General features: G+C 61.8%; 2 protein-coding genes across 5 annotated transcripts in view; one reads left to right on the forward strand and one right to left on the reverse strand.

The window, feature by feature from the left end:
- The window catches only part of CCDC12 (coiled-coil domain containing 12), a 45,145-nt gene extending 36,865 nt beyond the window's left edge, over positions 1-8,280 (reverse strand). Inside the window, exons 1-4 of one of the 3 annotated variants that reach the window (XM_079794386.1) lie at positions 8,251-8,280; positions 7,603-7,849; positions 7,108-7,255; positions 6,558-6,897 (exon numbers count right to left, since the gene is read on the reverse strand). In XM_079794386.1, the coding sequence (XP_079650512.1) occupies positions 6,558-6,653 (96 nt within the window). In that variant the 5' untranslated portion in view covers positions 6,654-6,897; positions 7,108-7,255; positions 7,603-7,849; positions 8,251-8,280. Of the gene's footprint in view, positions 1-6,557; positions 7,256-7,602; positions 7,850-8,250 lie in introns of all 3 variants that reach the window. The other 2 variants (XR_013814802.1, XM_079794387.1) reach the window with 2 other exon arrangements.
- The window catches only part of NBEAL2 (neurobeachin like 2), a 29,902-nt gene continuing 10,605 nt past the window's right edge, over positions 7,904-27,200 (forward strand). Inside the window, exons 1-26 of one of the 2 annotated variants that reach the window (XM_079794371.1) lie at positions 7,904-9,437; positions 16,185-16,273; positions 16,350-16,478; positions 16,578-16,659; positions 16,742-16,875; positions 17,046-17,128; positions 18,783-18,868; positions 18,964-19,246; positions 19,360-19,466; positions 19,971-20,051; positions 21,377-21,460; positions 21,847-21,945; positions 22,324-22,937; positions 23,018-23,150; positions 23,272-23,388; positions 23,563-23,884; positions 24,095-24,177; positions 24,278-24,370; positions 24,587-24,761; positions 24,899-25,032; positions 25,570-25,729; positions 25,934-26,036; positions 26,203-26,356; positions 26,452-26,610; positions 26,731-26,890; positions 27,077-27,162. In XM_079794371.1, coding sequence (XP_079650497.1) covers positions 9,387-9,437; positions 16,185-16,273; positions 16,350-16,478; positions 16,578-16,659; positions 16,742-16,875; positions 17,046-17,128; positions 18,783-18,868; positions 18,964-19,246; positions 19,360-19,466; positions 19,971-20,051; positions 21,377-21,460; positions 21,847-21,945; positions 22,324-22,937; positions 23,018-23,150; positions 23,272-23,388; positions 23,563-23,884; positions 24,095-24,177; positions 24,278-24,370; positions 24,587-24,761; positions 24,899-25,032; positions 25,570-25,729; positions 25,934-26,036; positions 26,203-26,356; positions 26,452-26,610; positions 26,731-26,890; positions 27,077-27,162 — 3,801 coding nt within the window. In that variant the 5' untranslated portion in view covers positions 7,904-9,386. The remainder of the gene's footprint in view (positions 9,438-16,184; positions 16,274-16,349; positions 16,479-16,577; positions 16,660-16,741; positions 16,876-17,045; positions 17,129-18,782; positions 18,869-18,963; positions 19,247-19,359; positions 19,467-19,970; positions 20,052-21,376; positions 21,461-21,846; positions 21,946-22,323; positions 22,938-23,017; positions 23,151-23,271; positions 23,389-23,562; positions 23,885-24,094; positions 24,178-24,277; positions 24,371-24,586; positions 24,762-24,898; positions 25,033-25,569; positions 25,730-25,933; positions 26,037-26,202; positions 26,357-26,451; positions 26,611-26,730; positions 26,891-27,076; positions 27,163-27,200) is intronic. The other variant, XM_079794372.1, reaches the window with a different exon arrangement.

The raw sequence follows: 27,200 nt of genomic DNA on the forward strand, positions 1-27,200 counted from the left end.
GGAGCCCAGTTGGTTAGAGCGTCGTCCTGATACGCCGAGTCTGCGGATTTGATCCTCGGTCGGGGTACAGACAAGAATTAACCAATGGATGCATAAGTAAGAGGAACAACAAATCGATGCCTCTCTCTCTCTCCCTCTAAAATCAAGAAAATAAAAAAGAGAACCACCACCTGTTCTCACGGTCCCTTCTAACTCTAGCACTCACCTGGGATACCTTAGTTATGTGACCTCGAGGAAAACACTTCAGTTTTATCGGTCTGTGTTTTCAATTATAAACTCACCCTTCTTCCTTCTTCCCAGGGTTGTCAGACCAGATAAGATAAGCCAGGCAGCTGGTATCATTAACCACGTTAACCCTCAACAAGCTTAACCGGTTAGAGCGACAGGGGAAACAGGTGCACTCTGCACTCCCCATCTCTTTCCTTTTCTCCACAGCACCACCTCCATCTACCACGACACATGCCTGCTTGACTTCCTTCTCTCGAGCTGCATGGAGGCTTGTTGGGGCAGCGACTTCTGACTGCTTTGTTCACTCACTGCTAGACCCCCAGTGCCTGAATGACTGGTGCACAGAAGGTGTTCAGTATACATCTGTGGAAGAAATGAATTACCAGCTCCAATAACCCATTTTGAACCAAATCAAACACTTTTATCACCTGCTACTGATCTACCACTGATACCACAGCCTGGTGACTGAAAAGCCAACAATATATTCCCATTTCCCCTTCCATGCAGGAAAAAGACTAGATATGGGGGTGGGGGGTGGGAAGGAATTAAGAGCTCCTGGAGAGAAAACGCACACCAGGAAAGGAAAAAGCTTCCAGTGGTGTCAAGAATGTGACTTCACAATAACTTTTTTTTTATTGTTTAAAGTATTACATGTCTCCTTTTTTCCCCGATTGACCCCCCCCCCGCCACTCCCACCCCCGAGAGCAAGCCCCCACCGCCCCAGTGTCTGTGTCCATTGCACAGTAACTCTTGTTGCTTAAAAAGAATGCAAGGAAACTACAAAGGCAGTGACCTCTCAATTCCAAGAGAAAGCCATGTGATTTCCGAATGCAACTTTTTCAGAAATGAGCTTGCAGCCAAGAGCTTTCTGAAGCCAGAACTGTGAAGAGTAAACCCAATTAAAGTAGCCATTAGTATGCCAACCATGAAAACACAGAAGAAATGGGAAAAATTCCTAGAAACACACAATGTATTGAAACTGACTCATAAAGAAGTAAAAAATGTTAACAGACCTACCTATATATATAAAAGCCTAATATGAAAATTGTCCCCCTGGTAGTTGGACCAGGAGTTCGATCGCTCGCTATGACATGCGCTGACCACCGGGGGCGGCGTGGAACGAAGGAAGGCCCTGATCGGACCTGATTGCCAGTCAGGCCTAGGGACCCTGCCTGTGCACAAATTTTGTGCACTGGGCCTCTAGTAATTAATAAGGAAACTGAATAAGTTATCAAAAACTTCCCAACAAAGAAAAGCCTGGGGCTAAATGGCTTTGCTGGTAAATTCTGCTGAACACTTAAAGAAGAATTAACACCAATCCTTTTCAAACTCTTCAAAAACAGTGAGGAGGGAACACTTCTTAACTCATTTTAAGAGGCCAGCATTACCCTGATTCCAAAGCCAAAACACTACAAGAAAACTACAGACCTGTATCCCTCGTGAACACTGATGCAAAATCCTCAATAAATACTAGCAAACTGAATTCAGCAGATTAAAAGGTTTATATACCATGACCAAGTAGAATTTATTCCTGAAATGCAAGGATGGCTCAACATACAATAATCCATTCATGCAATACAAAAGTAGAAAGCAAAAAACACACCCACATGTTCACTCAATTGATGAGGAAAAGCATTTGACAAAATTCAACTCCCTTTCATAATAAAAACATTTAACAATCTAGAAATAGAAGGAAACTTCAACATAAAAGCCATATTTGAAAAACCCATATTTGAACATCACACTCAATGGTGAAAGACTGAAAGTATTTTCCTAAAATCAGAATTAAAACAAAAGAATGCCTACTTTCACCACTTCTACTCAACATGTTACTGAAAGTTCTAGCCAGAGCAATTAGGCAAGAAAAAGAAATAAAAGGCATCAGGATAGAAGTAAAATTATCTGTTCACAGATATGTTTTTAATAGAGACCCGGTGCACAAAATTTGTGCCCAAGTGGGGGTCCCTAGGCCTGGCCGGCAATCAGGACCGATCAGGTTCCCCGCCTTGCCGCCTCCTCCTTCCCTCACTGCCCATGCACTGCCACCACGCGGTTCCCCGCCTCACCCCCTCCTCCTTCCCTCGCCGCGCTCATCCACCGCCACCCACCCCCAGTTCCCCATCCCAACCCGGGGACTGGCCCCGATTGGGCAATCGGGACCTGTGGACTGGAAGCAGCTCCTGCCTTGAGCGTCTGCCCCCTGGTGGTCAGTGTGTGTCATTGTAACCGGTCGTTCCATCATAACAGTTGCTTAGGCTTTTATATAGATAGATATGCAGAAAACCTAAGAGGCTACAAAAGCTATTAGAACTAATAAATGAATTCAGCAAAGTTCCAATGTGCAAAATCAACAGAAAATATATCAGTTGAATTCTACAGACTAACAATGAACAATCTGAAAAGAAATTTAAGAAAAACAATCTCAAAAGCACAAAAAAGAATAAAACACTCAGGAATAAATTTAACCAAAGAGCCCTGGCCGGTGTGGCTCAGTTGGTGGGCGTGTTATCAAAAATTAACTCAGAATGGATCAAAGTACTAAACACAAAAGCTAAAACTCTTAGAAGAAAACATAGGAGAAAAGCTTTATAGTCTTGGATTTGACAATGGTTCATTAGGTTTGACACCAAAAGCAGGATCAACAAAAGAAAAAAATAGATAAATTAGACTTCATGAAAATTAAACTTTGTCCATCAAAGTACATTATCGGGAAAGTGAAAAGGCAACCTTGGGAATGGGAGAAAATAGTTACAAATCACATATCTGATAAGGGGTTAATATGCAGGAATATATTAAGTACTACAATTCAACAACAACAAAAACCCAATTTAAAAATTGGCAAAAGATGCCGAAACCGGTGTGGCTCAGTGGATAGAGCGTCGGCCTGCGGACTCAAGGGTCCCAGGTTCGATTCCGGTCAAGGGCATGTACCTTGGTTGCGGGCACATCCCCAGTAGGGGGTGTGCAAGAGGCAGCTGATCGATGTTTCTCTCTCATCGATGTTTCTAACTCTCTATCCCTCTCTCTTCCTCTCTGTAAAAAATCAATAAAATATATTTTAAAAAAAGAAATTGGCAAAAGAGCTCCATAAACATTTCTCCAAAGATACACAAATGGCCACAGTTGCACGAGAAGATGCTCAACATCATTAGGGAAACATGAATCAAAATCACAATGTGATACCATTTCATACCCATTAGGATGGCTATAATCAACAACTGGAATTCTTGTGCACTGTTGCTGGGAATGTAAAATGAGAAGGTTGCTATGGAAATCAGTCTGGCGGTTTCTTAAAAAGTTAAACATAGAATTACTATGTGATCCCCAAGTTCCACTTCTGTGTATATACTCAAAGGAATTAAAACTAGAGACTCAATCATTGCTCACAACAGTCAAAATTAACAAAATGTGGTATACACAGTTGACCCTTGAAGAACACAGGCTCGAACCACACAGGCCCACTTATACGCAGACTTCTTTTCAATAAATACATAGTCAGCTCTCAGCATCCCAGGTTTCCCACCCTCGATTCAAACCTTGGATTGAAAACAGTATTTTGACCCAAAGTTGAGAAGCCATGTATGCAGAGGGCTGGCTTAAGATATACACAGATTTTTTTTTATTATTATTGATTTTTTACAGAGAGGAAGAGAGAGGGATAGAGAGTCAGAAACATCGATGAGAGAGATACATCGATCAGCTGCCTCCTGCACACCCCCCACCGGGAATGTGCCCGCAACCAAGGCACATGCCCTTGACCGGAATCGAACCTGGGACCCTTGAGTCCACAGGCCGACGCTCTATCCACTGAGCCAAACCGGTTTCGGCGATATACACAGATTTTTGACAGGGGGGCGGGGGGGGGGGGGGGAGTTGGGCACCCCTAATCATTGTTCAAGGGTCAACTCTACATACGATAGAATACTGTTCAGCCTTAAAAAGGAATGAAATTCTGACACATGGCACAACATGGAAGAACCCTGAAGACGTTATGCTGAGTGAAATAAGTCCGTTAGAGAAGGACAAATGCTATATAATCTCTATATTCAAAAGGCTAACATGCAAATAGACCGGAACAACTGAACAACCGGTCGCCATGATGTGCACTGACCCCCAGGGGGCACGCGCGGAACATGGTGGGCATTGGGCGTGGCGGGATGGTGAAGCAGGTGAGCAGGGGGCGCCAGACCAAGGCGGGGCGTTGGTTGCTGTCATCCGGGCGAGCCTCTAGTGGTTACTGAAAATTCTGTGCTCCCGCGCACCACACCCGCTGCTTCTCCACCTCCCCCTGCTCCTGAGGGGCGATCCAGGCAGCAGCTGTCACTGGCACCCGCTGATGGCCAAAAGCGCTTTGCGCCGTCAGCACTGCATCGGCAGGGGAGCAGGGCTGCCCATAGACAGGGGACTGGGGGCTGCGGCAGGAGGGGCCAAGACCCGCCCCTGTGCCCACTGCAGCCTCGTGTCCCCACAGTTCCTTTCAAGGTGCACGAATTCGTGGGCCCCTAGTTCTACTTATCTGAGAGATCTAAAGGAGTCCAATTCATACACAGAAAGTAGAATGGTGGTTGCCAGGGGCTGGGATAAGAGGAGGATGGGGTTTGAGTCTGATATTTAAAAGGTACAGTTTCCATTTGGGATGATAAAGATATTCTGAAAACAGTGGTATAGTTACGTACCATTGTGAATGTACTTAATTCAAATTGAATTGTACATTCTAAATGGTAAATTTTGTTGTGTATATTCTTACAATAAAAAAAAAAATCAGGCTATACTGTCAGCCCATTGAGAGAATTCCTACCAGACTGCTGTACCCATTTTTCGGTAATTTCCGAATCTGCCGCTATACCGCTGTACCTAATTTTCGGTACTTTGCCTAGACCTATTTTCTACAATGTCTCCAAGTTCCATCTTATTCTAACCACTTGTTTGCATGTAACTAACATTTTTCTATATCATGTTGATTTTTTCTCTTTAATGCTCAGGAGCCCAGGTATAGGGGACAGTTAGGTTCAGGGCCTCAGGTCTGGTAGGGTTAAGGCCAGATCTCCTGATGGCCTTGGGCATCCTTCCCATGGCCACGGGCCCGAAAGATGTGGATGCCATCTTGTCCTTTGTATTGACCTCAAACCCAGTCCCAATAACATGGGCCCTAAACCCAAGTCAATAACACTTGACTAGAAGCTGTTGAAAGGCTGAGTGAAACCTGAGGTCCCCTAGGCCAGGTGGTTTGTGGGGATAACTGTCAGACGGTGCTGACAAGTTGCCAACAAAAGCAGACGTCAATCTGGCAAGCTTCACTCTTATTCCCCCTTTCGCCTTCCCACGGAACCCCAGCGCACCACGCAGAAAGTAAACGGGCCGGGCTGACCAGCCTGATTTTTTTTTTTTTCATTTTTAAGTTGGAAAGTGGAGTCCCTGTTCCCCCCCACCCCCCACCCCCCACCCCTCACCCATCTAGATATTTCAATGCATTGTATTTTGTTGCGTTCAGGACCGAGTTTCCATCCATCCAACAAGAGCAGACCCAACAACCTCCATCCCTCCGTTGTCTTTAGGGCCTTTTCATACAGATGATCCTGTTAGATCTCAAAATAATCCGGTGAGGATGAACGAGGGTGCGGGGGTTGTTAGGAAGAAAACGGGGGCTCACAGAGATGAAGCAATGTGTCCCCAGCCCCACAGCCCCCAGGGAAAGGGCCAGGGTTTGCACACAGACAGTGAACTTCAGGCTCTCCTTCTTCTTTGGCTCTCCATTACTTCGGAAAGATAAAGCAGGAAGGGAATCAGACCATTCTGGTGTCAAAACAGCAGCAAGGGGAAGAGCCTGCCAGTATGGCAACTAGTCGGCTTAGGAAGTCCATCCCCGAGAAGTCGGCTGGGCAAGAACTGAGCGCCGTCCTCTCGCCCTCAGGTCCCCCCTGACCTATCATGGGCCTTTCCCTCTGGAGTCTTGTCCTCAACGGTCCCAGCTGGGCGTCCGGAGGCGGCTCCGCTACTCAGGGGATGCACCTGGGTTCCAAGTGGAAGGCCGGCTGGGTCCCGGGGAAACGGGAGTTTCTGCGCGTTCCGACGCGAACCCATCACGCCCACACCAGCCAGCCTCTGAGACGGCCGCTGGCTCTGGAGACCCACGCGGGAAACATCCCGCGGGCAAAAGGGTCCGCAGCGCCCCGACCACGGCCCGGCCGCCCGCCCCGCGCATGCTCCAGCCCCGTGCGCATGCGCGTCGCCGGCAGCGGCCTTTTCCTGGTAGTTCCCAGCCCTCTCGTCCCGGTTCCGAACGCTGGCTACCACAGCCACGCCCCTCACCCCCCCCCCCCACTCCTCACCTTGCGCCCGGTTTTCTCCCGTAGGGCCTTCAGCCGTTCCTTTCGCCGCAACGCTTCTTCCTCTAGCCTGCCCACACCGGCCGCAGGAGCAGCCATCTTGCCCGCCAAGCCCCTCCTCGCCGTCAGTCTTACACTGCGCAGGCCCAATGAGTAGATGACTCTCACAGCCAATCCGAGGACGAAAATGAGAGAGCAGGAAGTCCCGAAAGCCAATCTATGCTGAGTTGCTATGGAAGGGCCCGCCCCCTCTCTCCCCTACTACTCGCCCAGTCGGTAGGGGGCGGGCAAAGCTTGAGGCGTTCAACGTCAATCAGTGAGAAAGCAGCAAGTGGAATCAGACCTGAGTGAAGGAGAACAGAGCGCGTCGATCGCCCAGGTTTTGCCTAAGCGCTAACCACAGCTCACTCCACGCCGGCCACTTGGAGTGCGCTGACCCAACCTTTGTGCACTTGTTCTGATTCTTCAAGGCTCCAAAGCCTTCAAGAAGCCTTCTCTGACTCGCCACTCCGACCCCACCTAACAAGAGGTCTACCTCTCCCTTTGTGCCCACCATCAGTGGCTCTTGGGATGTCCATGGGCCCCCTAGACCCTTCTGTGTCCACGCTCAGCTCAGACAAAGCCTGCGCGATGCAGGGCTTGCCTGGATGGCAATTTCCCTTCGGGATCATGGATGGTCCTCTCCCATCTCTCCGACACCCCTGGAGTGGAAAAGTACCCGGGGTCAGACTACCCAGCCTGGAGAAGAGCAATCCCCAGCCTGGGCCCCAAGGAACCCCTAGAGCTTAGTTCCCATGAACTAAGGGGAGAGCTGGTTTGGCCTGGACTGCACCAGGTGGCCACCAGGGCACTGCTCCCTGGTAGGCTCTTCCCTGCATTAATCAGCGTGCCCTGACAACCGAGACCCCTTTGGCTAAAGTGAAGATCTGACAACATGTTGGGGTCCCCCAAACTCCATCTCCTCCCACCTGGGAAGATAAATGCCGCTTTGCCACAGACACCCCCCCCCCATCCTGCTCCCCCAAACGACCTTCTTGATCTCACTAACCTGGGCCTTTTCGCTCCCTATCTCCTGCGTCAGGTGGGGTGCCTGGTATGCAGGTAGCAGATACTCAGGAAATGTCAGGCCGAAACCTGTTTGGCTCAGTGGATAGAGCGTTGGCCTGCGGACTCAAGGGTCCCGGGTTCGATTCCAATCAAGGGCATGTACCTTGGTTGCGGGCACGTCCCCAGTGGGAGGTGTGCAGGAGGCAGCTGATCGATGTTTCTAACTCTCTATCCCTCTCCTTTCCTCTCTGTAAAAAATCAATAAAATATATTAAAAAAATAAAAAGGAAATGTCAGCTCAGTGGTAGGATGGACGGGGCAGGAGAAAAGGCCAGTGTAGAGGGCTGCCTAGGAAGCCAAGAGGACAGAACAGGGGAAGATGGGGGTGGGGACAGAGTCTGTCTTCCCAAGGTCTAGGGGCTCCAGACTGGTCCAGTCCTACACTCTTTCTGGGGCCCCACAAACTTCCCCCCAGCCCCAACCAAGGGCCTGGCCCCTCCTCAACACCAGAGGGCCCCCTCACCTCCCAAGCCAGCGGGAAAGGTTGATGGAAAGAAGCCTAGGGGTGAAGGTGGCAGGGGCCCAGCAAGGAGTGAGTCAGGCCTCTTGTCCCTGTCCATGCTGCCCCTGGCTGCCCAGGTAGTCCTACCTTGGCCGCTCTGGGCTTCCGTTTCTCCTCCTGCAAAACAAAGGCATGAGGCACCCTCTTGCCTCTAACCTCTCAAGGTTAAAGAATTCGAAATATGTGAAGTAAGCACTGAACCTGGAGCGGCCCCTGCTCCCACCAGCGCACCCAGGAGAGCTTGGCTAAATCTCCTGGGGATCTGCCCCACGGGTGAGGGCACTGCTCTTCCAGGGGGTCACTTTGGGCGGGTTCTGCTGCTCGCTGACCCCCATTCTGCTCCACCAACAGTCGATGCAGAAAAGTGGCACTTGGGCCCTAGCCGGCTTGGCTCAGTGGATAGAGCGTCAGCCTGCGAACTGAAGGGTCCTGGGTTCAGCTCCCCATCAGCGCCCGTGCCCTGGTTGTGGGCTTCATCCCCAGGAGGGGACGTGTGCAGGAGGCAGCCAATCAGTGATTCTCATTATTGATGTTTCTCTCTCCCTTCCTCTCTGAAGTCAATTTTTTAAAATGTTTTTTTTTTTTTTTTTAAGTAGTACTCGGTCTGCCTATAAGACGCTGAAAGCAGCACCTGCACGTGGTCAGCTCTACAAGTGGTCGCCATGGTTATTGTTACAATTACTTGTCGAAGGGCACCGGACACTGCCCACGGCCCGCAGCGCCTTCCCCGCGCCCCGCAAGCCTTTCCTTTGCACAAATGGTGGCAAGGCCAGCCAGGCAGGCTGCGTCCCGGGCGTATCTAGACCCGGGACACCTCGGGAACACCTGACCCCGACTTTCCTGGGGCTCAGCGAGGCCCTTCCCCAGGCACTGGGGGGGCGCGGGCCGCGGAGGCGGGGCTGTGGGGCACCCTTCGGGCCGCCCTGACCTCAGGCTCCTCCTCCCGCCCGCTCTCCGCCCCGAGCTCGGTCCCAGGAGAGGCGGGGCGGCGGTGGCGGCCGCCAAGTGCAGGAAGCGGGGCGGAGGCCGGCCGCGAGGAGGAGCGTGCAGCTTTGAGTGGCTCAGCGGCGGGGGCCAGGACGACTTACCCCGAGGAGTACCTCGCCGCTCCGCCCCGGAGTGACGCCCGCCGCCCATGGGCCTGGCCGAGGGCAACCGGCGGGCGGCGCGGAGGAGGTGGCGGCGGCAGGTGGCGCGCAGCAGGGCCGGAGCCGGGCCGGGCCATGGCCGCCTCGGAGCGACTCGACGAGTTGTGGCTGCGGTACTACACGCAGGTGAGGCCGCCCCGCCCCGCCCCGCCCCGCCCCGCGACCACCGGGTCCCCAGATCCGCGCGCCCCGCACCTGCTGCACCTGCGCCCCGCGCCCGGAGCCACCCGGGCCGCGTAGACGCGCGCGCGCAGGGGGTGCCCGGGCTGCGCGCACACGCGTGCGCCTTACACCTGGGGGACTGTCCTCGCGGGTGCGCACCTCGGCAGATCCTGTGGAGGGGTGGGGACCGCGCACCTCGGTCGTGCCGGAGAAGGGCTTGGACCGCGGCCCGGCACTTCCCCCTTCTACAAGTGGGGAAACTGAGGCTGGGAAACGAAAGGAAAGGTTGGCGGGGTCGGGAGGGGCGGAGAGGCTGGGTCTGCATTTGGCCTGGCCCCTCCTGCAGGTGTGGCCCCGTCGCCCTGGGGTCTGAGTGAGCTGGGGGTGTGCAGCCGGGCGTCCCCACTGCGGGTCCGCTCGGACACCATTGCTTCCCCAGGGGATGGGCAGCGGTGAGCGCCCCTTCACCCCACACTGGGGCCGCACCGGGTCCAGGCAGAAGAAAAGGTTTGCCTTAGATGCTGAGCGTGGGGGTAGGGGCTGAGCTAGGAGGGAAGTTTGAAAGCGATGGAGGGACGCCCTTCCGCGGAGCTCCCTGTCCTGTGTCTGGTCTCCGAGTCCTCCTCCAATGGCTTCAGAAGGTGAAGGCGGGGACCCACCCAGGCGTCGTCAGAGCTGAGAACCCGGGGTTCCTCAAACTCTGTCTGGTTCACACAGGCCCCCACTTTCCTTCTGCATCCACAGCAGGGAGGACTCCCGGGATAATGCCCCCTCCCCTCACCCAGCACCAGCCTCCCTCCCTGCACCTGCTTGGCATCTCGCTCCTGGCTCAGGTGTGCCCTGGGCACAATGGACTATTGTGCGCCCCTGATCTGGTCACTGGGGGAAGTTCGTGCTCAGATCAGCTGGCCCTCTGTGAAGAGGCTGTCCGGCCATCTCCCGGGACTACAGGCCGGCGTGGGGGCCCCAGGGACCTGGAATCCAGGCCATGAGGGCCACAGCTTCTGGAGTCCACTCCAGTGGCGAGAGGGCAGGAGGCAGTGTATGGATGGAAGCAAGTCCTTCTTTGGTGTGACCAGGGCAAGCTCTGTGCACCTCTGAGCTTCCCTCTCTGGAGATGTGGCTCAGCCCTGGCCTCAGAGCGGCCTGGACCCTGCAGAGGGGTGGCCAGTAGGACTGGTCCGGGCCAGAAGAGGTTGCTGCATCCCTGGCCCCACCGGGGTCCCTCACCCCAGCCTGTCTCCATCTCCAAGGGCTGGTCTTTGTGAAGGAGCAAGGATCAGAGGGACACCTGCCCCTGGCCCTCACGCCTCCCCTGCCCGTGGCCATGCAGGCTCTAGGTCCTCGGTTTCTCCTGTGACCAGGTGATGAAACTGAGGGAGGCTCATGGAGGGTCTTCAGGCTGGGCGGCCCCTGCTGAGGGAGGATGCCTCCACACCCCCCTCTAGATGAGCTCAGCAAATGGTCAGCCCCCCTGTTCCCTCAGGAGGTGTATCTGTGTGTGCGCCCCCCCCCCCCCCCCCGCCGCCGCCCCCCAGCTCCTCACCTCACAGGGCAGGTCTGGGGCACAAGCTGGCTGGTTGCGGCCTTAGAAGCCTGGACAGGCCGGGGGCAGCCCGGGCCTGGCAAACAAATCCAGGATGTGAGTGTGGACTGGGAGCCAGGCGGGGCCAGGCTGCCCGGAGAGGAAGCCCGCACTGCACCGCCTTCCTGCCCACTGGGTGCTGCTCCTGCTCCCGGAACGCTGTCCCCACCCCTGCTGGCTCCGGGGGAGGCGGCTGTGCCGCCTGGAGCCCTGCTAGGGACCCAGCGTGTGTGCTGGGTGGGGGTGGGGGGGGGGGCGGGTTAGATGAGGTAAAGGGTTGAACTGATAAAGGGTGTGAATAGACCCCAGAGTGGGCCGGCCACCCAGCCAGAAGGCTCCCCCAGCACCTGCGCCCCTCCCTTCAGCCGTGAGAGCTGACATCAGCTGGCAAACCTGTTTCCCCAGTTGTGGGTCTTGGCCCGCCCTGGGGAGCAACCCCTTGCTGCCCTTCCTCTCCCCTCATAGATCCCAGGTCCAGACCCACCCATGCCCTCCCCCTGGGGCCCGCTCAGCACGGGGCTGCCAGTGGGGGAGGGAAGGGGCTGTGGGTGCTCCTGCAGGAAGAAGCCGCATCATCAGTCTGAGGTCCCTCTGGGCCCTGGTGGGGACACCAAGGCAGGGTCACACCAAGGTCAGCAAACAAGTTTGGGGCAGAGGTCGGGCCCAGCCTCCACCCTGTGTTTTTCTACCTGTCCCATGGGCAGGGGCTGCACAAGCTGTGTTCTCCATGGGACCTTCCTCCCTTTCCCCACACCAAGCCAGACCTCAGCCCAGGGTCCCCATGTAGCCCTCATTGTACTTGCTACGCCGGGGCTCCGCAGCGTCTCACATGTAGTAGGTGCTCCTTGGGTCCAGCCGAGTGGCTGGACAGAGAGAGCCACAGCAGGGACCAATCAGGGAAGCCGGGCCAGAGGAGGCTGAGTTTGGGCCGTAAGGGCTTCAGGACCGAAACAGCAGGAGCAAGAACAGGACAGTGGAGTGACGGGGGGCCTGGGGGCCGGTGGGGGCATATCCAGAGGACTCCACCCACCAGGCTTCCCCGGGGGAGGGCATGGGGAAGGGGCGAGAGGGGAAGGGGACAGCACCCAACAGGCTAGCAGTAGGGCAGCATGGAAAGTTTATGCAAAATAACATGCAAATGAGTGGCCCCTTTTCTGCTGGAGCAGGGATGTCCCTCAAAAGCCTCCCAGTGAAAAGGAACACTGTGGGGGGAGGGGGACACCAGAGCTGAGGGGCACTCAAGGTCACAAAGGTCAGGATGGGACATACATTGAGGTCACAGGTGGGGAGCCCAGGTTGAACTCCCCAGTTTTGCCTTTGAGGACTCAGGGTTCCAGGGAGGTCAGGTCAGAGGTGGAGTGGACCTTGCTCTGCCCACCCCTCCCTGACTGGCGACCTCATGGAAACCTGGCGAGGTCCTCTGCCCCCTCTGGGACCTTAGCTGGGTCCTATGCTTTCCTGTGCCTCGGTTTACCGTCCTCTGTTGCCAAGGCAACCGAAGGGGGCGGGGCTGAGGTGTTGTGGAGAGTAGCAGAGCCCAGGGGCTGGTAATCCCTGGGGTTGTTATGGCAACTGGGGAGCTGATGTGGAATTGTGGGTTCCCCATGGAAACAGGGTCTGTTACTCTGGGGACCCTGGAAGGAAATTCCTGGTTTCCATGGTGATAGGACAAGGGTGAGATTAAGCCCCGGGTGGAGACCAGCAGGTCCACCCCTTTCAAGATCCCCTCCCCAAGTAAAGGGGGAAAACTGGGCCCACCCCCAGGACCCTGGGACCACTCTGCTCCAGGTCCCTGCCCCTGGCAAAGCCCCCGTCTTCCTGCTTCATTTCTTGGTCCTGCAAGTCTGACCTCCAGTCCTGGTGTAGTCAGGGCCACTCCCAGCCTGGCCTTGCCATTCCCCTCCCGATGCTGAGGGGGAGGCCCCCTGTCCCCAAAGAGGTCCCCCTGATCAGGCCTGTCCCATACCTGCCTGCCTCTCCCAGGAGATGGTGCTCACTACCACTCAGGCGGCTGTGATGGGAGGAGTCACCGCTGTGGAGCTCGGATCTTCTCTCCCTCCCCTGCGCCCAGCTCTCTCCTGGCCCACCAAGATGCTCCGGCTCCCCTGCCTGGGCCAGCCAGCAGAGAGGGGCCAGGAGACCGTGGCTCTGCCAGTGAGCCGAGGTCTGACACTCCTCTGTCACTCATGGAAGGGTGCAGGGAGAAGACAAGTGTTGCCCTAGAAAGCTCACGCCCCCTGGCCTGGCCCCGCATGGCTCAGTGGTTGAGCATCGACCTATGAACCAGGAGGTCACAGTTCGATTCCCGGTCAGGGCACATGCCTGCATTGTGGGCTCGATCCCCAGTGTGGGCCGTGCAGGAGGCAACCCATCCATGACTCTCTCTCATCATTGATGCGTCTCTCTCTCCCTCCCCCTCCCCCTCCCTTCCTCTCTGAAGTCAGTACATATATGAAAAAGCTCACAGCCCTGGATTTGGGGTGAGCTCCCACTGACCTGGCCACGTGCTGCTGGGTGCAGTGGGAGAGCCTCGACTAGTGAAGCAAGTTTGACAGCCCCCTGCCCCAGCCGCTGCAGCACCAGATGGGGTGGGTCTGGGGAAGGGTCCTGGTTCCGGCGGGGAGCACTGAGACAGAGGAAATATGGAGAGCAAAGCACGTGCGTGCCTGTGGGGGACAGTGATGTCCTTGGGCTGGGCATCCAGGGCGCCCTGTATGGTGTTGCTCAGTGGGTAGCGCAGCGGCCTGCGGACTGATGGGTCCTGGGTTCGATTCTGGTCAAGGGCATATACCTTGGTTGCAGGCTTGAGTCCCAGCCCTGGTCGGGGCGTGTTCAGAAGACAACCAATCGATGTGTTTCTCTCACATCCGATGTTCCTCTCTCTGTCTCTTCCCCTTCCCTTCCACTCTCTCTAAAAGTCAATGGGAAAATATTCTCGGGTGAGGATTAACAAAAAAAAATTTTTTTTAAAGAAGCAGGCCCTGTGTGGACTGGGTCTATAATGCCAGGCTCATCCGTTGGGCCTTTACCTTCTGGTCAAAGTGGGGGGACATGGTCCAGGTTGGGCTTTCGGGACCCATATTTTGGGTGAGAGACGACAGGGTGGGTTGGGGGTCCGTGGAGGGGGGATGGTGCTGGAACAACTTTGAAGGCAGAACCGGATCTGTGGGGTCACTGAGGCAGGAGGCAGGGGTCACCTGGTCAGCTGGGGCTGGCTGGCTAGCCAGCAGGAGTGCTCCTGGCCTAGAACAAAGGCCTGGCTTTCGGCACCCTCAACGTGCAGCCAAACTGGTGAGGCGTTCCCTCTGGGACCCCCAGTCACCCACCTGCCGTCTAAGCTCCTGGCTTGACTGGGGTCTCAGGGCTGAGCATTTTGGTGTCCTTGCTGCAGAGGGTGGAGAGGTCACCAGAGGCACCTGGCAAGGAGTCGCAGGGGGTGGGCCTGCACCTTGGTGGCCCTAGCCCCTCTCCGAGTTGCCTCAGTTTACAAGAGGGTAAACCGAGGCACAGGAAACTGAGGCGTAAGAGGGTAAACTGAGGCTCGGACAAAATGCACGCTGAAGGTGCCCAGCCACGGGGCAGAGGCCTTCTCTGCCTGGGTTTCTTAGGGGCCTGGCTCAGGCTGCTGGGGTCGGGCCCCTTCCCTGGGGTTTATTCCGTCCTGGCCTGTGTGGTCTGAGGCGCACATGTGGCAGAAATGAGCCATCCATCCGAAGGCAGTGCTAGACGTCCCTGCGTTGAGGTCCGGGGCCCCCGGGGAGCAGCTGAGGGCTGCTGGGTGCGGCCTGCGATGTGTGTGCCCCTTCGTCCTTCTCGGTGGCCCCTGCCATCCCCTCTGCCCCCGGGAAAGAAAGTTGTCTCAGCGCTCAGCTGGTTGGGGTGGAGCTCCAGGTGGGGCCAGCACGGAGGGAGAGAAGGCAGGATGAGGCAGGACCCTCTCGGCTTAGAGCAGCGGTCGCCAACCGGTGGTCCGAAAGGTTGGTGACCACTGGCTTAGAGCTCAGCTGTGTCCCCGGAGCAGAGACCACAGGGCCCGTGCGGAGGCCAGGACACGGGAGGGGGTGGGGAAAACAGACGGGTGAGTCCTCCACACAGTCCCTGGGGCCCTGGACCCAGGTCAGGGAGCTCCGGGTGCCTTGATGAAGGGCACTGGAGCAGTCGGGGTCAGAACCGGGACGATAGGCCTGCCCCGACGCCAGCCCCCACCTCATGCCCTCTAGGCCCAGACATAGCTCCTCGGGCTCTGACCCAGAGCCGCGTGCCCCGCCCCTTGGTGTTCCAGGCCGCACCGCTGGTGCTGGGCCCTGTTCCTCACAGCTTCTCCGGCTGGGCCCTGGGTGCCCCGTCCCCCCACCCCACCCCCGCCCCACATCCCTGCGGTCTGCCGGGAGGAAGCAGCCCTCCTCCCCCACCGTGACTCTGCGCTTCCTGCCCCGGGCTGGGGCGGGAGGGGACGTTTCCCGTTCACACCCAAGGTTCCCTGGCGGCACCCAGACTTGGGCTCAGCCGCTGCCCCTTTACCCATGGAACCGGCTCTGGGGCCTGGGGTCCAGGTAACCAGCAGGGTGGGCGGAGGTTCCCGGGGCGAGGAAGGACGTCCTGCCTGTATGTGCGTGGGACGTGCATGTGCACGGGTCTGCCTGGCTGATAGTGCACGTGCACCCTGGCATCTGCAGTCAAGGAAGGCTTCCTGGAGGTGGTGGCTGCTGAGCTGGAAGAAGGTGGCAGGCGAGGGCTCAGCCCACGGCTTTGGGTCAGGGTTGGCTGGTGGGTGTGGGCCACGGCCCTACCCCAGGCATGCGCACACTTGGGCCCCTCCCCTGCCTCTGCCAGGCCTGCCTGGGTCCCCAAAGGCTAGGGAGATGGGAACAGGAGACTGGAAAGCAGACGGGAGGCCTGGGAGAGTTGTCAGACCGTGCAGCCATCTTCTGATGCTGACCTTCCGACTTCCTGCCTCCCTCACCCCACCTGTCTCGGTCCCTCCCTTTCTCCACCCCCTCGGCTCTGCCTCTGCTCCCTCTACCCCGTGCCCACTTCCGTTCACTCTCCCCTCCTGTCTCTATCCCTTTGTCCCCCCACGGCCACTGCACCCCTTCTAACCCCACCCCTGCCCCCCAAACCTGCAGAAGGACCTGGACTCCCTGCAGCAGTGGCTGAAGGCCTATGTGGGCGCCTTCGAGGAGAACATCTCACTGTCCTCGCTGGAGCCACGCAGGTGAGGCCGGCTCTCACGGAGTGGGGAGGCCCCGGGTCCTCAGCGCCCCAGTGACCCCTGACCCCGCTCCCCGCAGGCCCGAGGAGGCAGGTGCGGACGTGCCGCCGCTGCCGCTGGATGCGCTGCGCGTGCTGGCCGAGCAGCTGGACCAGGGGGACCTGGAGCAAACCCTGCTGCTGCTCAAGCTCTTTGTCATCCTGGGCAGGTGGGTCCCCGTGGTCCTGCCTGCGGGGGGGGGGGGGGGGGGGCGATGGGGGCCGGGGCACCCGTGCATCTGTGGCCTCTCCCATCCTTCACTCCCCAGGAACCTGGAGAGTGCGGAGGCCGGCTGGGGGCAGGTGCTGGCGCCCCGCGTCCTGGCACTGCTGACCCGGTTGGTGGCCAAGGTGAGTGGGCTCTCCCCGGGGGGCGGGGACAGGGGGTACCGCCGCCCAGCTGACCCCTTCCCCCTTCTCTCCGCACCCACAGCTGAAGGGGCGCTCCCCGCCCCCGGAGGGCCCCTCGGGCCGGGGCCCCGAGCTGGAGGAGGTGGCCCTGCACGCCCTCCTCCTCTGTGAGGGCCTCTTTGACCCCTACCAGACCTGGCGGCGCCGGCACCGCGGGTGAGGGCGCCCCCGCCCCCAGGACCCCAGGGGTGGGAGAGGTGCGGGGGCGTGGCGGCTGTGGCCGCGGGGAGGCGGTGGGAGGGGCTGTGTCCTGGCCGGAGGGCGGTGACCCAGGAGGGTGAAGTGCCCAGCTCACCCGGCCCCCTGGCCCCCCATCGCCCCCCCAGGGAAGTCGTCGGTGCCAAGGAGAAGAGCAAACGCAAGTTCCCTCCTGCGGCTCTGCCTGCTGAATTTGGGGCCTTCTTCGCAGGTCAGGCCCCGCCCCTGTCTGATTGGCCCCGCCCCGCCCTGCTTGGCCCCGCCTCCACCTGATTGGCCCCGCCCCGCCCTGCTTGGCCCCGCCCCCAAGCCAGACCGCCTTCCCGCAGTTTCCTACCCTCTTACACTGGACAGGACCCGCTTGGCCTTGTCTGGGGGGGAGGGGGAGAGGGAGGGGGGAGCCCTGACCATCTGAGGAGAGAAAGGGCAAGCCTGGGCGAAGGGAGTAATTTCTGGGCTGAAGAGAAGGCCTGGCATCAGGCGGGGGCGCTAATTTCCCTTCCCCCTCCCCTCCCAGGCCCTGGGTCCCCCCAACCACTTGTACCCCACTCTGACCTGGACCACCTTAAAACCATCCCTGGTCCATTCCCTTTGTCCCTGTAGCCTCCACCTGGTTGCCACCCTCCTCAGGACAATGTGCACACTAGCTGTACCTCCACTTCCTCCTCCCTCCCTCCTGGAGGAGCTGACCCCCAGAATGGCCACCTGCTCTCCCTGGGGACCCCCTTCTCCTGGGTCCCTTCTCCTGTCATCAGAGGGAGGCTGGCCAGTGCTTTCGGTGGGCCCTGGTCAGGGCTCGTGCAGGAGGCAACCCATCGATGTGTTTCCCTCACAGCGATGTTTCTCTCTGTCTTTCCCTCTCTCTTCCACGCTCTCTAAACCCAATGGGAAATGTCCTCGGGTGGGGATTCAAAAAAGAAGGAGGTGTGTCCTTGTCTCTGGATGTCCCTGGAGCTGCTGGCCTGGGCCTGGAGCAGGGACGCAGCTCCAGGAGGGAAGACACCCCGGGGGCTCCCTGCCTCCATCCCTGCCCAGAGTGCTCACCTCAGAGCAGAACAAAGTCCCTGCCCACGAGGCCTGACACCCTCGGGATCAAGCCCTGCTCCCCCACGGCCTTCCTCCCCAGCCCCACTTGCTCCCTGCACCCCAGCCAGGTCCTGTCCTCTCATTCCTAGAAGGCAATAGGCAGACCTCCAGGTCTTCGCCCAGATTCCTCTCCCTGCACGGGCCACCTGCGCTCCAGGCCTCACCTCTAAAGCCCTGCCCCCCACCAGACCTCCCACCCCATCCCACCTGAGTCAGACCCGCCTTCGGGGTCTACAAACAGGTGTGACCCAGGCTGCGCCTTACTGCTCTCTGGGTTTCGGTCTGTGGCCTGGCATCCTGTCCATCCAACGCTGTGAAAGCCCCTAGAAGCCCCAGCAGGGGCCGGGGCAGGGGTGGGGGTGGGGTGAGGGCATCTATATGCTAGACACAGGCACCCCCCCACCCTCCCCCCCCAGCAGGTCGCTGGGGTAAGCACCAACCATCAGGGCAGAGGGACCAGGAGATTTGCATCTGAGGGACTAAAAGCTGGGTTTCCATGGGGAAGCGGGAGGGGTGCGCACACAGGGGCTCAGGGTCTAGGGGGCTGGCTTGGCGCTCGGGGCCCTGCTCCTCTTCGAGCTCCCCAAAGAGGGCTGTGTCCTCTGAAGGCCCCTTGGTGGAGAACCATGGCTTTTAAGACCCCTCAGCTCAGAACCGGGTCTCCTCCCTCAGCCCCCACCCCCACCCCCGGGCTCCCACCTGTTTGTAGACCCCGAAGATGCCCAGCCCTGCAAGCTCAGTGACCTTGTCCTGCTCCCCCCACCCCGCCCCCCATCCAGAGAGCCTGCAGGAGGCAGAGCGCTTGCCCCCCACACTGCTGCTGCGTCTCATCCACCTCTTCGGGGCCGTCCTGGCAGGAGGGAAGGTAGGCTGGGCGGACCCTGTGGCCGGAGGGTGGCTGTCTCGGGGTCGCCCCTGGAGGAGCCCCTGCCCATTGCCCGTCTCCGTCCCCCCCCGCAGGAGAACGGGCAGCTGGCCTTGAGCGCCGGCGCTGTGCAGGGCCTGCTGGGAGTGGTGCAGGGCTGGGGCCGCGGGCCGGCCCAGGACTCCCGCCTCGTGGCGCTGGCGCTGGAGGCGCTGGTGGGCGCAGTCCACGCCCTGCATGCCAGCCGCACGCCCCACCGAGGCCCAGAGCTCCACACCCTGCTCGAGGGCTACTTCCGCGTCCTGAACGCTGACTGGCCGGCAGGGCCAAGCCCAGGCCCCGAAGAGGCCCTCGTCAGCCTGCGCGTCAGCATGCTGGGTGGGCGCGGGCCCGGGCCCGGGAGGCGGCCTGGGCAGGACGGGGAGGACGGCCTGAGGCTGCCGTGGGTGCTGCTGGGGGGGTGGGCAGGCTGACCCCTGACCCCTCCACAGACGCCATCCCCAGGATGCTGGCCTGCGAGGACCGGCCAGTGCTCCAGGCCACCTTCCTGAGCAACAACTGCTTCGAGCACCTCATCCGCCTCATCCAGAACAGCAAGGTGGGCGGGCCGGGCCGGGGTGCAGGGCCTGGGGCCGGAGGGGGGACCGCGTGTGGGTGTCCAGATGCTACTGCGCACACCTGGGCCGCGCAGGCCGGAGGGACGTGTTGGTGTGGTGCCTGCAGGGCAGTGGGGGGCCTGCGGCCCAGGCTGGCTCTGTGCCCACAGGAGGGGGTGCTGTGGAAGGACAGGAGCTGCCCGTCCCCCCCCCCCCCCGTTTTCCCTCTCCCCAGCCCCAGGTCCGGGGCAGGAGGACGGCTCAGCGGTTTGGATGCAGTGCCTGCTCCTGTCCATGTAGCCGCCCGACCAACCATCCCTCTGAGCAGGGCATGGGGCTCAGCTTCCCTCCCCTTCTCTAGGGCCTGGAGGGGCACTCAGCCTGGGCTCAGGGCGAGTCCTTCCCTCTAGGGCAAGCCCTGGCAGCTGCCACAGGCCCTGCTCTAACCCTGCGCCTCCCTCCTCTCTCCTCTGCCTCCTCCACCCTGTGCCTCCCCTTCCCCACAGCTATACCTGCAGGCCCGGGCGCCCCCTGAGGGGGACAGTGACCTGGCTACCCGGTTACTGACCGAGCCCGATGTCCAGAAGGTACCGCCCTGGGGCTGACCCGCTCAGGCACTCGCCTCCCTGGGCACCCACCCCCTGGGCTCCTTGGAGCCCCCCCTGCCCTCTGCAGGGGGCTGAGCGGACAGGTGGGAGGCCTGGCGTGGCCTGGCAGCGGGGTTGGGTGTCCCAGGCTGTCTCACCTACTTCCCATGTCCCTGTCTAAGGGGTCAGGGCAGGGGTGACCTGTGTCCTGCCTAGTCTTGCTTTTGGGCGCTGGGGTTTGGCCGTGCCAAGCCGGAGGGAACCTTCGAAACTCAACCACCTACACCCACTTCCCAGAAGGGAGACAGCCGATAGATACGCAGGGATTGGCCGCAGTCGTTCCCGGGAAGGGGGGTCCCCCGCGTGGGGCCACTTCTTTCCGTGGAGCCTTGCACCTGCTCTAGAAAGGCCCCTGGGAGTCCCCCTCCTCCCACGCCCTCCCGAGGTGCCCCCGCCTCGCCTGCGGGGGCCGGGAAGCTCAGGGTATCAGGGGCTCCACGTGGGGCACCCTCGCTCTGGTGGCTCAGGGCCTGGGCTCCAGCCTCCAGGCCCCTCCCGGGTCCGTGGCCCTCGGCTGCATCCTGAGAGCCTGCATGTCCATTCCTCGGCGAGGCCCCCGGTTATAGATGAGGAAACAGCCCGCAGAGGGTCAGAAGGTGGCCCCGGTCACCAGGAGGATCAGGCAGAGCTGGGCCCATGGAGCCAAACACCCCTAGCACCTGCTGACCACGTCCCCAAGCCCTCCTGCCCCGCCCCTCAGGCTAGGGCAGGGCGAGTGAGCAGCATGCCTCGGGCTCTCGGGGTCAGCCGGGGTCAGCCTCAGTGTCCCCACCTGGATCTGGTGGGCAAGGGGCAGGGGCACACTCCAAGGTCTCGAAGGTTCTTCTGGTTCTGACGTTCTGTGATGATTGCCCCTCCATTCCCCGGCCCCTGTCAATCATCCTGGGTGGAGGGCACTTGCTGGCCTGCCTGCACGCGTGTGTCTGGCGTGGGCGGGGTGGGTGGGCGGGCGGCGGCCCATAAGCCCCCCAGACGGAGGGGTGTGGCGAGAAGGCCCTCCCCAGCCTTGGCGCCTTCCCTGGCCTCTTCGTCAGAGTGGCTCTTGCCAAGCTGCTCAGAGAGGGCCCTGGGGTCCGGATGAGGCACAGCAGTTCGGGCGAGGAGTGGAGGGCCTGGTGCCAGACGGGGCTGCCGTGCCAGAGAGAGGGTGCCCCACGTGGAGCCCTGGGCACCTGCTCCTGGCCCTGCACCCCTCTTACTGCAGTGCCCGCTGCCAGATGTGCTGCCCGGCTCCCGCCTCTCCTGACTGCTCCTCCCCCCCCCAGGTGCTGGACCAGGACACCGACGCCATTGCTGTCCACGTGGTCAAGGTGCTGACCTGCGTCATGAGTGGCTCCCCCTCGGCCAAGGTGAGGCCCCCCATAGCAGGGCTGTGGGCGGGAGGGAAACTCACCCCAGGCCCCGAGCTGGCCCGGGGGGGCTGTCAGAGCAGGGGAGCCAGAGAGGTGCCATTCAGAGCCCTGGGCGGGCAGGTCATCACTCAGCCCTGGAGCTGGTGTCCTGGGTCGGGGCTGCTTGGGGGATGGACGCGTGGGCTGACCCCATCTGCAGCCTCCTGTGGAACCCCCGCCCCCCGCCCCCCGTATCCCTCGCAGCCCCGGCCCTGCGAGCTTGTGGCCCAGAGGCAGCCCCAGGTGAGGGAGCCCTGGGCACTGCCGCCTCCAACAGGGCTTCCGTGGGGGTGAGCTGCCCTGGGCCCACATCCATGTTCGTGCCCCCCGGCCCCCACCCCCAGGAGGTGTTCAAGGAGCGCATCGGCTACCCTCACCTGCACGAGGTTCTGCAGAGCCACGGCCCCCCCACCCACCGGCTGCTGCAGGAGCTGCTCAACATGGTGAGGGCGCAGCGGGCCCGGGCAGCCAGGACTGAGGCGGGGCCTCCGGGGAGGGCCCGCTCTCCACCTGGGGGCTGTGACCGTGGCCAGCACATCCTGTGACTGTGGCTGACCACGTGTCCGGGTCGCTGGGGTCTGAAGCTGCTGCATGTTAGCAAGTTCCAGGATTCTCCTGGGCTTTAGGCCAACCAGACTGAGCCACGGGTCAGAGGGCGGTTAAGGGGTTGGAGGACTGTCGTCAGGAATGAGCCTCGGACACAGCCGGGGAGCTGAAGGGGGCGGTTTGGGGCGAGTGCACGGAGAGAGGAAGCCCCATGGGTGGCAGGTTACCTGCTCTGTGCCAGGTGCCCAGGAGCTAGGACCTCTCTCCCCCCACAGGCTGTGGAGGGCGACCACAGCTCGTGCCCGCCGCCGCCCGTCCGCAACGAGCAGCCGGTGCTGGTGCTGATGCGCTGGCTGCCGGCGCTGCCCACGGCCGAGCTGCAGCTCTTCCTGGCCCAGCGCCTGTGGAGGCTCTGCGACAGCTGCCCCGCCAGCCGCGCCACCTGCGTGCAGGCCGGGCTGGTGGGCTGCCTGCTGGGGACGCTCGGCACGGGGGTGGCCCTGGGGACCCGCTGCCGGGAGCAGCTGCTGGCGCTGCTGCAGGCCCTGGGCCGCGTGTCTCTGAGGCCCCTGGAGCTGCGTCGCCTGCTCCGCCCGCCACCGGGGCTGGACTCAGGGCCGGGAGGGGCCGAGGCTGCGAGTGCCCGCCACGCGGGCGCCGTCATCCGCGCGCTGTCAGGCATGGCCCGGCACCGGGGCCCTGCGCGAGCCCTGCACTACTTCGACCTCACGCCCAGCATGGCGGGCATCATGGTGCCCCCTGTGCAGCGCTGGCCGGGGACCGGCTTCACCTTCCACGCCTGGCTCTGCCTGCACCCACTGGCTGCCGCCCCGGCCCCGGCCCCGGCCCCGGCCCCGGCCCGGCGTCTCCAGCGAAAGCAGCTGTACAGGTGGGTGCGTGCCAGGGACCGGGCCGAGTGCCAGGGCGCACGGAGGACCAGCAGGCCTAACTTGCTCGGCCTGTCCCCAGCTTCTTCACCAGCAGTGGCTCAGGGTTCGAGGCCTTCTTCACGGCGGCCGGGACCCTGGTGGTGGCCGTGTGCACCAGGAAGGAGTACCTGACGCTGAGCTTGCCGGAGGTGTCCTTTGCCGACTCTGCCTGGGTGAGCCTCCATCCTTGTGTGTCGGGGGGGGGGGGGGGGGGGGGGGGAGTAGCATCCTCGTGCGGCCGGCAGGGGGGTCCCCACGCCCCGCCCACAGCCTGACGCCGTGCTTCTGTCCCAGCACTGCGTGGCCGTGGTCCACGTGCCCGGCTGGCTCTTCAGCCAGAACCTGGTGCATGTCTACAAGGATGGCCATCTGGTCAAGACCGCGCCCCTCCGCTGCCCCTCCCTCACCGAGGTGCGCCGGGCAGGGTTTGGGGAGGCTTGGGTGTCGGGGGCACCTGGACAGGGTGGGGTCTGGAGCCTCGGGGGTCTGTGCAGCCCTGGGGGCCACTGTGCAGAGCTGGATGCAGGTGGACCCCGGGCTTGGCTGTGAGCTGACTGCCCCCCTATCCCCGCCTTGGCCCCGCAGCCCTTCTCTTCCTGCTGCATCGGCTCCGCTGGCCACCGCACGACAACCACCACCACGGGGCTGCCGGCGCCCGCGGTCCCCGCCGCCCTGGCTCCCACGCACCCCTCCCTCACCCGCTCCCAGTCGGTCCCGGCGACCGCGGGGCTGGGCTGGGGGGCTGGGCTGGGGGCCCCTCCGCAGGAGGGCAGCGTCAGCTCCACCCTTGCAGGCACCCAGGACACGCGCTGGGGCAGCCCCACCTCCCTGGAGGGCGAGCTGGGGGCCGTGGCCATCTTCCACGAAGCCCTGCCCGCGGCAGCCCTGCAGGCCCTGTGCAGCCTGGGTACGCAGCCCCCCACTCCCGGCCCGGCCCGGCCCCCGCCCCCCCCCCCAGGGTCCCCAATCAGGGTGGCTGGAGTCTTAGAGTGCCCAGGCCGGAAAGTAGGGTCTCCGGGGAGAAGGCATCCCTGGAAGGGCTCTGGTCAGGGCTCTGGATGGGGCTTGGCCGGGGGGGGGGGGGGGCAGCCGGTCTGAAGGCCCTGCCCACCCGCAGGGCCCAACGAGACAGCACCCTTCAAGCCCGAGGGCGACCTGCACGAACTCGGCGCCAAGCTGCTCCTCCATTACTCCCCTCAGGTACTGGGGGGGCAGTTGGCTCAACCCCGTTACCTCCCCCGGCACCCCACCGTCGGCCGCCCCCCCACCTGACCCTGGCTGCCCGCTCGCCCGCCCGCAGGCCTGTCAGAACAACATCTGCCTGGACCTGTCCCCTGGGCACGGGCTGGATGGCCGCCTGACGGGCCACCGGGTGGAGACCTGGGACGTGAAGGTGTGTGTGCACATGTGGGCGACGCGTGCAGAAAGCGTGAGCGTGGGCACGCGTGTGTACAGGGTGGGCTGGGGAGAGGCCCGGGGCCCTGGGAGGCCTTTAGGAGGCCTGGGATCAAGAGCAAAGCTTGCCTGGCCCAAGCGCCCAGAACAGACACGATGGGGGGCAGGGCCCGGGCAGGGCTGGGAGCTGCCTCTCACGGCCGCCCGCCCCCAGGATGCGGTGAGCTGTGTGGGAGGCATGGGTGCCCTGCTGCCCCTCCTGGAGCGAGTGGCTGCCCAGCCCCTAGAGGCCGAGGCAGGTCCAGCTGAGACGCATGACCTTGTGGGGCCCGAGCTGACCTCTAGCCACAACACCCAGGGCCTGCCCCTCCCCCTGGGCAAGTCCCCAGGTAAGCATCCCGGGTGCCCGGCCGAGGGGCGGGAATGTTGGCGGGCGGGGGGGTGGGGGTGGGGGGCTGGAGGGCCCGAGTCTCTGTGGCCACTGGCAGGCCCTTGACTCACGTCTGTCCCCTTCCTGGGGCCACAGAGGAGCGGATGGAGAGGAACGCAGTGGCCGCCTTCCTGCTGATGCTGCGGAACTTCCTGCAGGGCCACCCTGTGAACCAGGAGAGCCTGGGGCAGTGCCAGGGCCCCGCCATCCTCGGGGCGCTCCTGCGCAAGGTGGGCCTGTGGGGCCGGCGAGGGGCTGCCCTGTCGGGTCGGGGGACCAAGAGGCCATTAGTCAGGGAGCGCCTCCTGGGGGAGGTGGCATCTGAGGGGGGCCTTGAAAGGCTGGGCAGGCCCGGCCGGTGAGGCTCAGCGGTTGAGCATCGACCTAGGAACCAGGAGGTCACGGTCCGATTCCCGGTCAGGGCACAGGCCCGGGTTGCAGGCTCGATCCCCAGTGTGGGGCGCACAGGAGGCAGCCGATCCATGATTCTCTCTCATCATGGATGTTTCTCTCTCTCCCTCTCCCTTCCTCTCTGAAATCAATAAGTATTTTTTTTAAAAAAAGGAAGGCTGGGCAGGGTGTGGCTGAGGGTCCGGGGGAAGCACCAGCTCAGGCCGGGACGGGGGACTGCTCCGCAGGCTGGGGGCTGGCCCTGCGGAGCCTGGAGGGGCCCTGAGGGGTCCGAGCAGGCAGGGCAGAGCGGGAGCCGGGAGGCTGCACGGGCCGTGGGCAGGGCCGGGCAGCTCACTCCACCGCCTCCGCTCCAGGTGCCCAGCGGGGCCATGGACATGAATGTGCTCATGGCTGCCCAGCTGCTGATGGAGCAGGTGGCCGCCGAGGGCAGCGGGTCCCTCCTGTACCCACTCTACCACCACTTGCTCTTCAACTTCCACCTCTGGGCCCTCGGCGACTTCGCGGTGCGCCTCGGTAGGTGTGAGCCTTGGGCGGAGGGACGCCGCCAGGCCGGCCACGGTGGAGAGTCTCAGAAGCTCCGCGTGTCCCTGCGCTGAAGGGACAGGCTGGCCCCGGGGTGTCTGAGGGGACACGACCCGCGCTGGGAGTGTCGGGTAGGAGGACGGGAAAGGGCCCGGCTCGGCCTGGGGGCCTAAGCCCTCTGCGGTGCCCGCTCAGGCCACGCCCAGTACATGGCCAGCGTCGTCCGCCAGCACAGAAAGAAGCTGCAGAAGAAGTACGGGGTCCAGTTCATCCTCGACGCCCTGCACACCCACTACAGGTGAGGCTGGTGAGGGGCCGGTCGCCAGGGCTGACCCGCGGCCTCTGGCCTGGGGGGCCGGGCGGTCCAGTCCCCCCAGCTCACTGCCCACCCTCCCTGCTCTCTCTCCTCTGTGTCCCTTGTGCTCCCCTGGCCCTGGGTGGTGCGGGAGGACCTACCTGTGCAGCTCACAGCGGGAGTGCCCCCTAGCGGCCGACGAGCTGCGCGCGGTGCAGACCTCACTCCTGGAGCTGGTTCAGGAGCTCCTCACCCGGAGCTCGCTGGCCGAGGACCTGCAGGTGGTGCTGAGCTTCCTGGCAGCGGCCGGGGATGCCGGCCAGGTAGGCTGGAGGCTGGTGACGGGGCGGCCTGGGAGAGGGGTGGGGGCGGGCCACGTGGGGAGGCCCTGCCCAGTGTGAGCCTGTGTACCCCCCAGGTGCTGGGCGTCCTGAACCTGCTGCTGGCCCTGCTGCAGGGCTCACCTGCCCAGGAGCTCGTGGCTGGCTTCCTGCTGGAGCCGGGAAACCTGGAGGTGCTGCTGGCGCTGCTGGTGCGACCGTGGTCCCTGCCCCAGCTGCCCGAGCGCGTCTGCAAGGTACCCGCCCTCCCCCACCCCGGCATCCCCCCCCCCCCCCCCCCGCCGTGGCCGCTGCCTGAGGCCCAGGGAGCTCGTGGGACTTCCCCTCCGCGGTGACTTCCTCCCTGTGGCGCCCAGGTCCTGCGCAGACTGCAGCAGAGTGAGCACCTGCCCGAGCACAGCCGGCAGCGGCTTCGGCTCCGAGAGAGTGGCCTCCAGGGGCTCGTCGCCTGCCTGCCGGAGGGGGCGGTCTCCCTCCAGCTCTGCCAGGGCCTCTACAAGCTGTTCCTGGGCACAGGTACCACCTGGCTGGGGTCAAAGGGCAGGCCAGGTGGAGGGGTGACATGGCTCCAGGAACAGGGCAGGTGGGAAGAGGGCAGGAGTTGGTGCAGGGGCCGAGGCTGAGCCAGCAGGGGAGGATTAGGGTCAGGGTCAGGGTCAGGGTCAGGGTCAAGCTCTCAGGCCCCTCTGGCCCTCCTCCCAGACTGCCTGAGCCTCTCAGACCTGATGGCCGTGGTGCAGCTGTCCCTCAAGGCCGACCTCAGCGTCCGCCTGGACATCTGTCGCAAGGTGAGTGTGGGTGGTAAAGCTTTGGGGGGTCCGCCCTG

Source organism: Cnephaeus nilssonii, assembly GCF_951640355.1.
Source record: "Cnephaeus nilssonii genome assembly, chromosome: 17".
Classification (NCBI taxonomy): domain Eukaryota; kingdom Metazoa; phylum Chordata; class Mammalia; order Chiroptera; family Vespertilionidae; genus Cnephaeus; species Cnephaeus nilssonii.